General features: G+C 44.8%; 1 protein-coding gene across 1 annotated transcript; it reads right to left on the bottom strand.

Moving 5' to 3' along the window:
* Window positions 1-1370: 1370 nt before the first annotated feature.
* On the bottom strand, window positions 1371-5553 carry LOC143781145 (uncharacterized). The gene is made up of 3 exons (XM_077267646.1): window positions 4857-5553; window positions 2833-4312; window positions 1371-2102 (listed from the first exon to the last, which is right to left on the bottom strand). The coding sequence occupies exons 2-3, from the start codon at window positions 4111-4113 to the stop codon at window positions 2016-2018; spliced, it is 1368 nt and encodes a 455-aa protein (XP_077123761.1). The 5' UTR covers window positions 4114-4312; window positions 4857-5553; the 3' UTR covers window positions 1371-2015.
* Between the last annotated feature and the right edge of the window lie 8172 nt (window positions 5554-13725).

Below are 13725 nucleotides of genomic sequence, written 5' to 3'. Positions count from 1 at the left end.
GATTGTGTATTGAGTGTTCATCCAGGGGTCACTGCAACCCCCGAAGGCAGTTGCTAGAGTCTGTTTTGGTGGTCCACCATGCATAAGGATATTAGAGATTTTGTGTCAGCTTGTGAAACTTATGCACGTGCCAAAGTACAGCATTGCCGGCCAGCCGGGGAATTGGTTCCTTTGCCAATTCCAGAAAGACCATGGAATCATTTGTCCATGGATTTCATTTCAGATTTACCGCTGTCTGGGGGGATGACTACTATTTGGGTGGCAGTCAATCACTTCAGCAAACAAGCTCACTTCATCGCATTATCTGGGTTATCCAATGCTGAATCTCTCTCCAAACTGTTTATTATTCATGTGGTACAATTGCATAGGATTCTGTTAAATATTGCATTGGATAGGGGTGTACAATTCAACTCTAGATTTTGGAGGGCTTTCTGCAGAAAAATGGGGATTGATTTGTCCTTTTCCTCTGCTTATCACCCTGAAACTAACGGTCAGACAGAGAGGACAAATCAGTTCCGGTTAGCGCTCTTAAAACATTGCGGCGCCGGCCACTCTACACACCGGCAGCAGGGCGCGGGAGCGCCGCATAGTAACTACACTTACCAGGTAATTTACTCTCTCCCATTGGGCCCTCACCCTGCCACATATACCGCAACATCCAGATACCTTTAGTTATTGTATGCCCCTGACATGCTCATCTCTCACAGGTTCACAGAACCCACCTCAGGGCTACTTTTGCGTTAGTATACGCATTACTACTCGGCATTTAAGGTACATCATATACCTTTACCACTTCTTATACTCTATGTACCTCCTTTATCTCACGTACCTATATCATCTTCTCTGCAGTGTATGCCTTTAACCACAAGGACTCTTCCCTCTTCTCTGTGCACATTAAAGGTAATACTTTTTCTTCTTTTGAATCCTTTATGTTGATTGTCATATGGACTGGCTTCAGGAACCTTAGTCTGGCCCTGTGACCTTGCTTATGAGTATATCTCCATTTGGGGATTCACGTAGTGTTGCATTGTACATATGTATCACGTTATGTCACTGTTGCCTTATTTTATCCTCTTTTGTTTTACCTATCCTTTGTTTCTTTTATCCAGGTTGGGAACTTTATTTCTGTTTTTGTTTTGAGTAATTGTATATATTGTATGTTTACATATTCTGTCTTTATTTTTTCCATAGCGATTGTATGATTAAGGCCCTGGTAGGGCCGAAACGTCATAATAATTACCTCTGGTCGCTTTTGTCGTAGCTGTTTTTGTTCTGACCAGTGTCAGCTGACAGATCACCAGTGAGTCCTAATTGTGGATTTACGCCCTTAGTTGACAAGCGCTTGGAGACAAAAGACACCTCACACGTATCCCGTGAGCAAGTCACTTTTATCTGATATATAAAAAGCCAAAGCGATGTTTTATACCATTTACACATAATGCATTTCAATGTAACTCATGTAGCCCCCACCATCACCCAGGGTCATACTTTATTTACCATAACCCAGAATATGTTGTACTGACTATTGAGAACATACATGATAAGAAGCACAGTCTCCTTGAAGAGGAGACCGTCAGACTACTGAGTCAACAGATTCTAGCAATTCTAATACTTAAAGGCCAAAGGCACTTAAAGGCAAGGTAGTTAAAGGCAAACTATTAACCCTTCTATATCAATTTCCCCCTTTTGTAAATGGTATAACCTCTACTATGGGGTCAGCTGATGTCCACAAAGGAGCTACTGTCTCATGGGTCTAGTACCCACAAGGGGACTTCCTACCTGCTTCGCCCATCCACCCTCAGTGTGGACACTCAACTTCCCCATCAGCAGTGGCCATACGGGGCCTATGATACACTACAGAGGGCTCAGTCTTAGAATTTTTCCTTGTACATACATTATTCCATAGCTTGGGCAATACATATATTAGCGCTTTTACGGCTACATAAAACAATAAGCAAAGCAACAAAATTTGCATACAAGTCTGTATAATGCCAGAAATCCATCCTGCTAGGCCATTAAACCAATTTGCTGGATTTAAAAAGGAGAATGTGTTCCCCCACCAGGAGTCTCTGTCTGCACTGTGTTGGGTTAACCATCGGTCTCTAAGGGTACCGTCACACATTGAAATTTTCATCGCTGCGACGGCACGATCCGTGACGTCGCAGCGATCGTATGAATATCGCTCCAGCGTCGTAGACTGCGGTCACACGTTGCAATCACGGCGCTGGAGCGATGCCGAAGTCCCCGGGTAACCAGGGTAAACATCGGGTAACTAAGCGCAGGGCCGCGCTTAGTAACCCGATGTTTACCCTGGTTACCAGCGTAAACGTAAAAAAACAAACAGTACATACTCACCCGTCGGTGTCCTTCAGGTCCCTTGCCGTCTGCTTCCTGCTCTGAGTGCAGCCGTACAGTGAGAGCAGATCGCAGCACCGCTGTGATCTGCTCTCACTTTCCGGCCGGCACTCAGAGCAGGAAGCAGACGGCAAGGGACCTGAAGGACACCGACGGGTGAGCATGTACGGTTTGTTTTTTTACGTTTACGCTTGTAACCAGGGTAAACATCGGGTTACTAAGCGCGGCCCTGCGCTTAGTTACCCGATGTTTACCCTGGTTACAAGCGAAGACATCGCTGTCACACACAACGATCCAGCGATGTCAGCGGGTGATCAAGCGACGAAAGAAAGTTCCATACGATCTGCTACGACGTACGATTCTCAGCAGGATCCCTGATCGCTGCTGCGTGTCAGACACTGCGATATCGTAACGATATCGCTAGAACGTCACGAATCGTACCGTCGTAGCGATGGAAATTTCAATGTGTGACGGTACCCTAAGTTCACCTATTTTATCTATACTGGCCTTGATCTGGAGATTGCCAGCAGGGTCAATATAATTGCAACAAGTGGGACCAATTATTTGACACATTCCTCCTTCCTTTGCTGTCAGGTAATCGAGTACTATAGTATGTTGGTTAGTAACTATGATTAATTGTCTCTGTATTGTATTAGTTTCATTAAGAACCTCAAGAATCTGAAAAATCTGATCGTCCAGGTAGTCAGTAGCCTCCACTAATTTATCCCACATTTGTGTTATGAAGGGGTATATTAGTATACTACTGAATATCTTATTTGTTATTCCCATTTCTACTAAATGTGGTCTACCACTTGAGCGGGGTTTATTGTCTGCAGCCCTTCTGTACAAAGTGTGGATTGGGACTGCTGCTGTGTCTATTTTACTATGCAGAACTATGAAGGTGGCTGGTGTTAGTTTGGCAAGAGTGCAAACCCCTCTTATGTCTGGGCTCACCCACCTGTATGCACGATGTCCACACACTAAGAATACTCCTTCTGGGAGAACACAAACATGACCAGGGGTCTGTATACATTGGTATAAATTCAAAAGTCCCATCATAGGTTTATGGGCACACCAAGTATTATTCATTTGTTTTCTGCTTATACCATATGTACATTTATCCCTTTCTTTCCTTAGTGTTTTACTCATAGCTGCTTTACAGCCTTCAACACCATCTTGGTATATTGTCTTGTTAACTCGTGCTTGATCATGAGTGTATATACGGAAACAATTATTGTCCTCACCACAGGTATTTGTTCCAGCGTTTTGAAGGCTGAACCATAATCCATCGTTGGGAATGGGGTCGGAACGAGGGATTTCAGTCCTCCTCCTGGCGACCACATCTCCAACATCTGAATCATACTCCCGCCACCACATTTGTACTTTAGGCCGTGTTATATTAAACTGGAACCAGGGATTAGCAGTCCATCCGATTATAGCCAATGAGGCAGATATATCACGGGGCACATCTTTTCCCCAAAACCTAGATTGAGTCCATGTCTCATTGTGTATGCAGTGTGGGGTTAGTACCTGCCATGGCTCCAGAGGTAAGGCTAAATATGGCATAGTCCTTGCCGATACTGGGCTGTGTGTGCAGATCCAACAGTCTTTTGGTTTCTGCCCTTCCATGTCTTTTATAAGCAGAGCATGATGTCGAATAAGCTTGTTGTCCCAGTCAACATTTAAAAGTTTATCCTGTGTCTTTGTAAAGTGCAGTAATCCTGTCACTGCCAGCAAGGTGATTAGGAGAACAGTCATTCTGCTGGTAACAGGACCTTCTTGCAGTGACTGGCGTGGATCCAGGTGGGCTTTCCCTCGAGCTTTACTGAGGTGGATGTGGTCAGCTGGACTTGGAAGGGGCCATCGAATCGTGGGTCCAGGCTCCTTCTCACGTGTCTGCGTATAACCACCCAATCACCCGGATTCAGCTGATGCGCGTCTGCACTTTCATTAGGATCTGGAATGGATGAAAACACATGTTTATGCACCACGCTAAGTCTCTCCTGCAAGGCCTGGACATAGGCTGTCATAGCACCGTGTTGCATTTGTAACACCTGTGGGAAGTACAGACCAGTCTTTGGGGCACTACCAAACAGGATTTCAAAAGGAGACAAACCTGTCTTTCTATTTGGAGTGTGTCTAACTGAAAAGAGTGCAAGAGACAAGCACTCTACCCAGTTCTTTCCTGTGTCTGCCATGGCCTTTTGAATTTTTAACTTAAGTGTCCCATTTAGTCTCTCCACTTTCCCACTACTTTGTGGCCTGTATGGTGTATGAAATGCTTGCTGCACTCCCAGGGCCTGCATAACTTCCCTCATTATTTCTCCCGTGAAGTGTGTGCCCCTATCGCTCTCTATGATTTCTGGGACACCATACCTGCAGATCAGCTCTTTCATCAGTTTGTCTGCAGTAGTTTTAGCATTTGCAGATTTTACCGGATAGGCTTCCGGCCAACCAGAGAAGAGATCTACACATACTAGGACGTATTAATACATTCCTACCTTGGGTAGCTGTATGTAGTCAATCTGCAGTCTCTGAAACGGGTAGAGAGGCCTGGGTGTCGCTTTCTTAGGAACTTTTACTGTTTTTCCTGGGTTGTGCTGTGCACAGATGAGGCATGATCGTACGAGCTTTGTGGCTGCGTAACTGAAACCAGGAGCGATCCAGAAGGCATTTACCATGGCACACATATGACTTTTGGAGGCGTGAGTGGGGCCATGTGTTGCTTGCGCCATGATTGGGAACAGGGATCTTGGTAGACACAATTTATCCTTATTCTCCCATACTCCATTTGAGTTCAACTCAGCTCCTGCTCTCCCCCATTGTTCCTTCTCTGAGGGGGAGGCTTGTTGCTGGAGGGATTTCAGGACATCCAGGCTCAGTGTGGCTGGAATACGTTGACTCCCCGCCACTGTCCACTGCTCCCTAGGCCGCCGTGCTGCTACTTTAGCAGCCTCGTCCGCTCTTCTGTTGCCCTCCACCTCCACAGAATTACCGTTCGTGTGTGCTTTTACCTTGATGATGCCAACCTGGACTGGTAACATCAATGCCTCCATCAATTGTTTCACCAGTTCTGCATTTTTAATGGGCTTACCGGCCGATGTTAGGAATGCTCTGCTTCTCCAGATAGGGCCATAATCATGGGCTATTCCCCATGCATAATTCGAATCTGTGTAGATATTAGCGACTTTACCTGTAGCAGCTCTACACGCCTCAGTGAGTGCCTTCAACTCTGCCTCCTGTGCCGACATGTGAGGAGGGAGTGGTTCAGCTCGGATTACCTCATGTGAGGATACTACTGCATATCCAGTGTAGAATCGCCCATCCTGGTGGTATCTGGAGCCATCTACAAAAAACTCAAAATCTGCATTAGAAACAGGCCTCTCATGAACATGTGCAAAACCCACTGTCTCCTGGCTCATCAGTTCTATGCAGTCATGTTCATGCGTCATGTCAAAATACTCTTCTTCACTTGCTAAGACTGTCACCAATTCCCCCTTTTCTGAATCCACAGGCAGGAGAGTGGCTGGATTCAGAACATTGCATCTTTTTAGGGTGACATATTCAGGAATCAGTAGAGCACATTCAAGTCTGAGTTGTCTAGCCATCGACAAGTGTTTTGGTTGAACTTGTACAAGAATGGCATGGATGTCATGCGGGGAATAGATTGTCAAAGGAAAAGTCAGCGTGATCTCACATGCTTTTTCTAGTAGTAGTGCAGCTGCTCCTACTGCACGGACACACGTAGGAGACCCTTTGATCACTGGGTCTAATTGTGCTGAGTAGTAAGCTATTGGTCTTTGTTTCTCTCCATGCTGTTGTGTCAGTACTGCGGTAGCATGTCCCCCCTGCTCTGTACAAAACAAGAAAAATGGCTGATCATAGTTGGGAATGCCTAGGGCCGGGGCTGACACAATGAGTAACTTGAGAGAATAGAAGGAATCAATTGCTTCTTGAGTGAGATTGTAGGGATCTGATGGCAAACAGTCATAAAGTGGTTGCATCATTTGTGAAGCAGACCTTATCCAAGGTCTGCAGTAGGTCACCAACCCTAGGAAGGTGTGTAAATGATGGTGTGACCTGTTTAAAGGGAGATTTTGTATTGCCTGTTTTCTGTCTTCAGTCAGGTGTCTTGTACCTTCAGCAATACAATGTCCTAAAAATGTCACTTTTTGTTTACAAAACTGTAATTTGTCCTGTGAGACCTTGCAACCCTTCTCTGCCAAAAAACACAGCAAGGAAACAGTAGCTTCCTTGCAGGACATCTGGTCCGGGCAGCAGAGCAAGAGGTCATCCACATACTGTAATAGTACAGTCTGTGGATGAGGTGGTTGCCACTGCTCAAGAATCCCTGCCATCGCTGTTGAATAGATGGTTGGGGAATTCTTTCCCCCCTGTGGGAGGACCGTCCAACAGTATTGTTTTCCTTCATGAGTGAAAGAAAAAAGGTACTGACAGTCAGAATGCAGTGGTACAGAGAAGAATGCATTTGCCAAATCAATAACTGTGAAACATTTTGACGTTGCTGGAATCTGTGACAGTAAGGTGTGTGGATTAGGGACAATTGAGGTCATACTCTCTGTAACCTCATTAATGGCCCTTAAGTCATGAACCATTCTGTAAGCACTGGGGGAACCCTTGGGTCCTTTTTTCTTAATGGGATACAACGGGGTGTTGCAGGGGGAAGATTTTTGCACCAGAACCCCTGCCTTAACGTATTCTGCAATATCCCTGCTCAGGGCCATCGATTTGGCCAGGCTTAAGGGGTATTGCTTTAAGCAAGGAGGAGTGGTTCCTTCTTTTAATTTAATCATGACAGGTGGAATGGGCAGCCGACCCACATAAGTTTTCCCTTTTGCCCAAACTGTTTCTGGTACCTGATTCATTTCCTCATATTCAAACATTTTGGTGTCAGGTGTCACTTTCACTGTTTTTGTCATATACACCATTGCTGCAATCTTACATAAGTGCTTATCTGAGAGGGGACTCGTGACTGTAATACCCTCAGGTGAGTACTGTATGGTGGCCTGAATAGCGTTCAGTACATCTGCTCCCAACAGGTTCATAGGGGTGTTATTATTATTATTATTATTATTTATTGTTATAGCGCCATTTATTCCATGGCGCTTTACAAGTGAGGAGGGGTATACATAATAAAAACAAGTACAATAATCTTGAACAATACAAGTCATAACTGGTACAGGAGGAGTGAGGACCCTGCCCGCGAGGGCTCACAATCTACAAGGGATGGGTGAGAATACAGTAGGTGAGGATAGAGCTGATCGTGCAGCGGTTGGTTGATCGGTGGTTACTGCAGGTTGTAGGCTTGTCGGAAGAGGTGGGTCTTCAGATTCTTTTTGAAGGTTTCGATGGTGGGCGAGAGTCTGATGTGTTGTGGTAGAGGGTTCCAGAGTAGGGGTGATACGCGAGAGAAATCTTGTATGCGATTGTGGGAAGAGGAGATAAGAGGGGAGTAGAGAAGGAGATCTTGTGAGGATCGGAGGTTGCGTGTAGGAAAGTACCGGGAGATGTTGTCACTAACAATAAGTTTTGTAAGCACCTCTTGGCTGTCCCGTAATTTTAGTCTCATTTGTTTAGTCATTAGGGCTTCTGTCACTTGTCCTTCCACCCCCACACATTCCACAGTCTCGTTAGTAATCATGTCTGGCATTATCAAGTTCTTGTGTACCACCGTCCCGGCTGCCCCAGTGTCAATCAAAAATTCTGCCTCCTTCCCTCCCGGCATTGTTATGGTGGTCATTAAGGCAGGACCAGGTCCGGAGGGGACGAATACAGGGCACACATTTGTCACTGGGTTGCCAGTTTCCTAGTCTGAAGGAGGTGGAGGGCTAATCTCCGAATGGGGGCGTGGGTTGGTCTGTTTAGTTTCCTTTGTAGGATTTCTACAATGGTTGGCGAAGTGCCCATTTTCTCCACAGTTGTAACATTTTACTGTTTCTAAGTCCCTGGGTCCTTTCCTATATCCCCCCTGTTTTCCCTGTGCTCCAGCATACATGACAGGTCGTTTTGTGGTACGGGTTTGCTCAACTCCTTTAGCTACTTTCAGGAGGTCTTTTGGATCTACATTCCTCCATTCAGGTCTGGCTGTCTGTACTGCGTCTCGTAAGCCTTTGGTCATACCGTCAATAAATGCATTTACCAGTATTTTAACATCAAGTGGATTTATTGGACTGTACCCCATGTCTGCCCATTTTAGCTGTAACCGACCAAAGTACATCTCTACACTCTCTCCTTTTTGCTGTGTTACGTCAGTCAGGAGTACAGATTGTTCTGATTGCTTTACAGTCGCCCATTGTTTTAGTGATTCACAGTATGTCTCTCCAGACCGTGCAGATTTATCATCCATGCACCATGCTTGATCTTTTGCCACATCTGTATGTGTCTTAATTATGTGTCCTAGGACGTCACCTGCTTTTGAACTCACCAAGCTCTCTAGGTCTGCCCAGGTGCACTTATATGCCCGCTGTATTTCCTTTATTTGTCTGTAAAATGGGAAAGGTTGGGTCTCAGGATTAGGCAACTGTTTTAACATAGCCAGCTGGTCAGAGGGGCTCCAGGGATAATATTCCTGTATCTGTCTCACTCTAGTCACCCTCCTAGGTCTTGATGTGGATGCTTCTCTGGCGTTGGGTCTAGTGGAGGAGATGACTGGATGATGATCTATGGGGGTGACATGTTGTTCCACATTTTCCTCTCCCTCAGAAACACTGTCAGCTTCCTCCCTAAAGGTCAATGCTCCCGCTACTGAGTCAGCTTCCTCTGTCACTACATGTGACCTTGTTCGGACAGGATTTAATGCAATTGACTTAGGTCGGGTTGCAGCACAGGTCATACAAGTGTTTCTCCAGTCTGGATTTGGCTGACCACAAGGTTTACATGTCCATCTCTCTTGTCTCGGTCTCTGGTTACACAGAGGTGGGGCGCTAACAGTCATAATTTTCTGTGCATCAAAACAGTCATAATACACCTTGTGCCCCACTGTAGTCTCCCTACTTCCATACTGTTGTATTTCCTCTGCAACACGACACCATTTATTCACTTGTTGCTCTCTTCCCTTGTCTTTTATCCAACCTCTATTCTCTTCTCTGAATCTGTGCCATTTTTGTACATTCAAACATCCACACTCTGGCATTTTTGCCTTTTTCAATATTGGTCTCATATCTTTCACTGCTTCCTTTCCTTCTCTGTCTTTCACAATCTGTATAGCGGTTTTGGATCCCATTGGGGGCCCTGACTGCACACAGAATAAGTTGCCCATGGCTTCAACTTATCCGCTCAACAACACCAAGCAGGTTACACCACCTACCACTCGGTGGACTTAAGGATTTTACCAAGCAGGTTACACCACCTACCACTCGGTAAATCAGCTGGCTAGCACAGCTCCATGGACGGCAAGGTTACACCACCTAATGCCGTAGACTGACTGTAGCAGGTTACACCACCTATACTACATCAGCCGTGCAGTTGGCTACCTCCTCTGTCGATCCTCAATTTGCTATATCAATCACTGAACTTGAAGCAGGAGAATCTTTTCAATATTTCAAGCACTTACAAATTTCCCTCTAAAATGGTCACAGTTCTTTTTCACTTTCACTTTCAATTTCAAAAACGGAATCACAGCAGTTTTCAGACTTCAATCAGAATCGGACTCTGTCTCATCAAAACCCTCATCCTCCTCTGGGGCTGGAAACCACGGAACTTCACTGAGAGGGCAAATAACTACATAATGTGAGAAGCCACACCCTGCCCTTTTCTGGCCAAATTCTTCCAGGAAACTCTCCAATGTCATGCCACATATAATACGAGCTATATCATTACTCAATTCATTCAATCTCAGATGTAAATTGAAATATCTGTAACGCACGCGTCCTGGGCCTTGCACAAGAATTGGAAAGGTAATAATATTAGGAGTCCATGAACAAATTCTGTAGGGCTCTGCCCCTTGACTCACTACACCTAAAACTCCTACACAACCTTCACAAAATGGTCCAAATTGTGCTTCTTCTTCTAATTCTTCTAAGTCATTCATAAGTGCTTATTCACTCACCTCTTATCTCATTCAGAGGTTCTCCCAGCCTGCCTATTTTGTACTTTTTGGAATTAACATAATTCTTATACGAATAAAACTGCAGCAGTGTCTACTGACACTCTGAAAGCACTTTAAGGCCAAACAACAAAACCCAAGGCCTTACACCAAATACAGCTTTATATAATGTACTGTCAATCCAAAATGACCAAAATAACAACACAACACTGCAGAGAGTCTATCCCAGCTCTGTCAATAAAACTGCAGCAGTGTCTACTGACACTCTGAAAGCACTTTAAGGCCAAACAACAATGCACAACCAATTACTATATTGAAACAGATATTACAGATGTACAGATGAGATCTTATTTCTCTATTATTTAACTCTCATACGGACATAAACAGACAAAACAAAACACAAAACTCACTGGTGATGTGTAGGTTCTTTGAACCGTGTTGTTCACAGCCTTTTACCCAGAGGTATGGAGAAATCCGGAAGAGAGATTGCAGATACAAACAGATTGTAAGAATAATGTATCTCACCTTGCTGCAGCGGTTGTTTGCATGTCCAAACTCTCTCGAAGCTCCCCCATACGGATTCCGAATAGGCTGGTTACACGGCCCCACGTTGGGCGCCAAACTGTCGTAGCTGTTTTTGTTCTGACCAGTGTCAGCTGACAGATCACCAGTGAGTCCTAATTGTGGATTTACGCCCTTAGTTGACAAGCGCTTGGAGACAAAAGACACCTCACACGTATCCCGTGAGCAAGTCACTTTTATCTGATATATAAAAAGCCAAAGCGATGTTTTATACCATTTACACATAATGCATTTCAATGTAACTCATGTAGCCCCCACCATCACCCAGGGTCATACTTTATTTACCATAACCCAGAATATGTTGTACTGACTATTGAGAACATACATGATAAGAAGCACAGTCTCCTTGAAGAGGAGACCGTCAGACTACTGAGTCAACAGATTCTAGCAATTCTAATACTTAAAGGCCAAAGGCACTTAAAGGCAAGGTAGTTAAAGGCAAACTATTAACCCTTCTATATCACTTTTCATGTCAAATAAACTTTTCACTATTTTGCAAATACACATACAGAGTGTGCGGTGTACTATATTCTCTATGTACGTGGGGCTCATACAGCCCACTACACCTGCACCTCGCTCCCCCATTACCCTGAGTGCGCGCCAATTTTCTTTACTCATCTTACCATAGTCTTGGCCGCTGCACCAGTCTGCCCTAATGTCCACTTCTACCTTTGCTTTTGATACAGCCACTAGCGCTAATATTGTCTCATCAGTGACTGGTTCCACTGAGTTTCTCAGAACACCTGCAACTGACTTGAGAACCAGGGATTATGAAAAGACTAAGCGGAAGCTAGTCTCATATGATTTACATTGCACTACCCTGGCTGAATACTTTCGCCAGAGCAAAATTCCTAGAGGATTGAGATGTAATTTGCGACCTACACTATTCGCAGACAATCCGGAATTTTGTGAAAGGTACAAACAAATTCTGAATAAATGCTCATTGGACATTATCGTCCTCACAATTGAATACCTCCAGAAGGAAATTATTGACGTTCAAAAAAGTATCCAGGCCATTGAGACCCAGCTGACGACAACCCTTTCATCTACCGACTGGACGGCACTCAAAACGAAAACGGACAAAGCCATAACGGAGTTCGAGAGGAACCTACAGGAACGTAAGAGACTTAAAAGTTCCAGAGAGACAGTGAAGACTACGCTACCGACAAAGTATATCGATGGAGCGACTTGTCCAAAACCACAAACTGGTGGTATCGCAACTATTCCAGGAGACCAGGATCCTACAGCTCCGGCAGCGACTCCTCCACCGGTTCCAACAGGCAACATTTTTTAGCCACAGGCCGCAGGGGAGGACGACATCAAACAGACCAACCCGAAGATCGCAGCGAAAGAATGGTGACCCGAAGCCAGGTAAGCCAGCCAATCAAGTGGTTAACATCTCCAGTTATTCCTTATCACCAGCGGAACTGACAGTCCTACAGAAAGGATTATCTTTCTGTCCGACACCCCACTGGGATCCATTCCAACTTGAGAAAGACTTGTATCGCTTCTACAGATCCATTAGACTTAAGACTAATTTTGGCAATATACCTACTTCGGACCCAGTTGGGAGGCCTTCCGGATCTGTTGATACTATCCCGGCACTATCTATCTCTTCTCTGGGACTTCGTAATGTCAGCACTTTTTCTCCTCCACACTCTTACCATGCTATCGAAACGTTCATCTCTCTGGTTGATCGTGATATTAAATCCCTATCACATGAACAAAGATTAGGATTCTATCCGACACATACCAACATGACACTTGAAGAGAAACAGGCACTTTTTTCCATACGGTCCAACAATACCATCACTATAAAACCTGCAGACAAAGGGGGTGCCACGGTTGTCATGGACCGGTCACAATACCGGGGTGAAACACTTAGACAACAAGCAGATACCAACACCTATAAGGCCATACCTAGGGACCCCACTACAGCTATCACCAAAAAAATTAGGGAACTCATTGAAATATACCTAACAAATGGCACGATCGATGGCAAGACGGCTACCTTTTTGCAGAACCCCCATCCAATCATTCCAGTTTTCTACGTTTTACCAAAAATCCACAAATCCCTATATAACCCCCCAGGAAGACCAATCGTGGCCTCCACCGACTCGGTTCTTTCACCACTCTCCATATTTCTCGAAAAGATTCTGACACCTTTGACAAAAAACACCAGGTCCTTTATATTGGACACTAACCAGTTTCTTGATAAAATTAAACAGATACACCAGGTACCTCCCCACAGTGTCCTCGTCACCATGGACGTTAATAGTTTATACACCTCCATAACCCACGAGAAGGGCATACGTGCCACCAGAGAACTACTGGAACACACAGATATGTCCATGAATGCTATATCTTTCTGTCTTGAACTTCTACATATGGTCCTTTTTGAAAATTATTTCTTATATGAGGACACCTATTATGCCCAGATATGCGGGACTGCCATGGGCTCAAATGTGGCCCCGGCCTACGCCAATGCGTACATGGATTACTTTGAATCACACCACGTCTACACCAATGAGCTTTTCTCTCAATATGTCCTTGACTACTGTAGGTACATAGATGATATCTTCCTAATTTGGACAGGGTCATCCAGTACCCTTGATACATTCTACTCTACCCTTAACTCTACCTTCCATGAGTTGAAATTTACCATTCATACCCACGAAGCACAAATAGCTTTCCTAGATACCCTGGTATTGAAAGATGCTAAT

This window comes from Ranitomeya variabilis, chromosome 6 (assembly GCF_051348905.1).
Source record: "Ranitomeya variabilis isolate aRanVar5 chromosome 6, aRanVar5.hap1, whole genome shotgun sequence".
Lineage (NCBI taxonomy): Eukaryota > Metazoa > Chordata > Amphibia > Anura > Dendrobatidae > Ranitomeya > Ranitomeya variabilis.
This window is presented reverse-complemented; position numbering and strand designations above follow the sequence as displayed.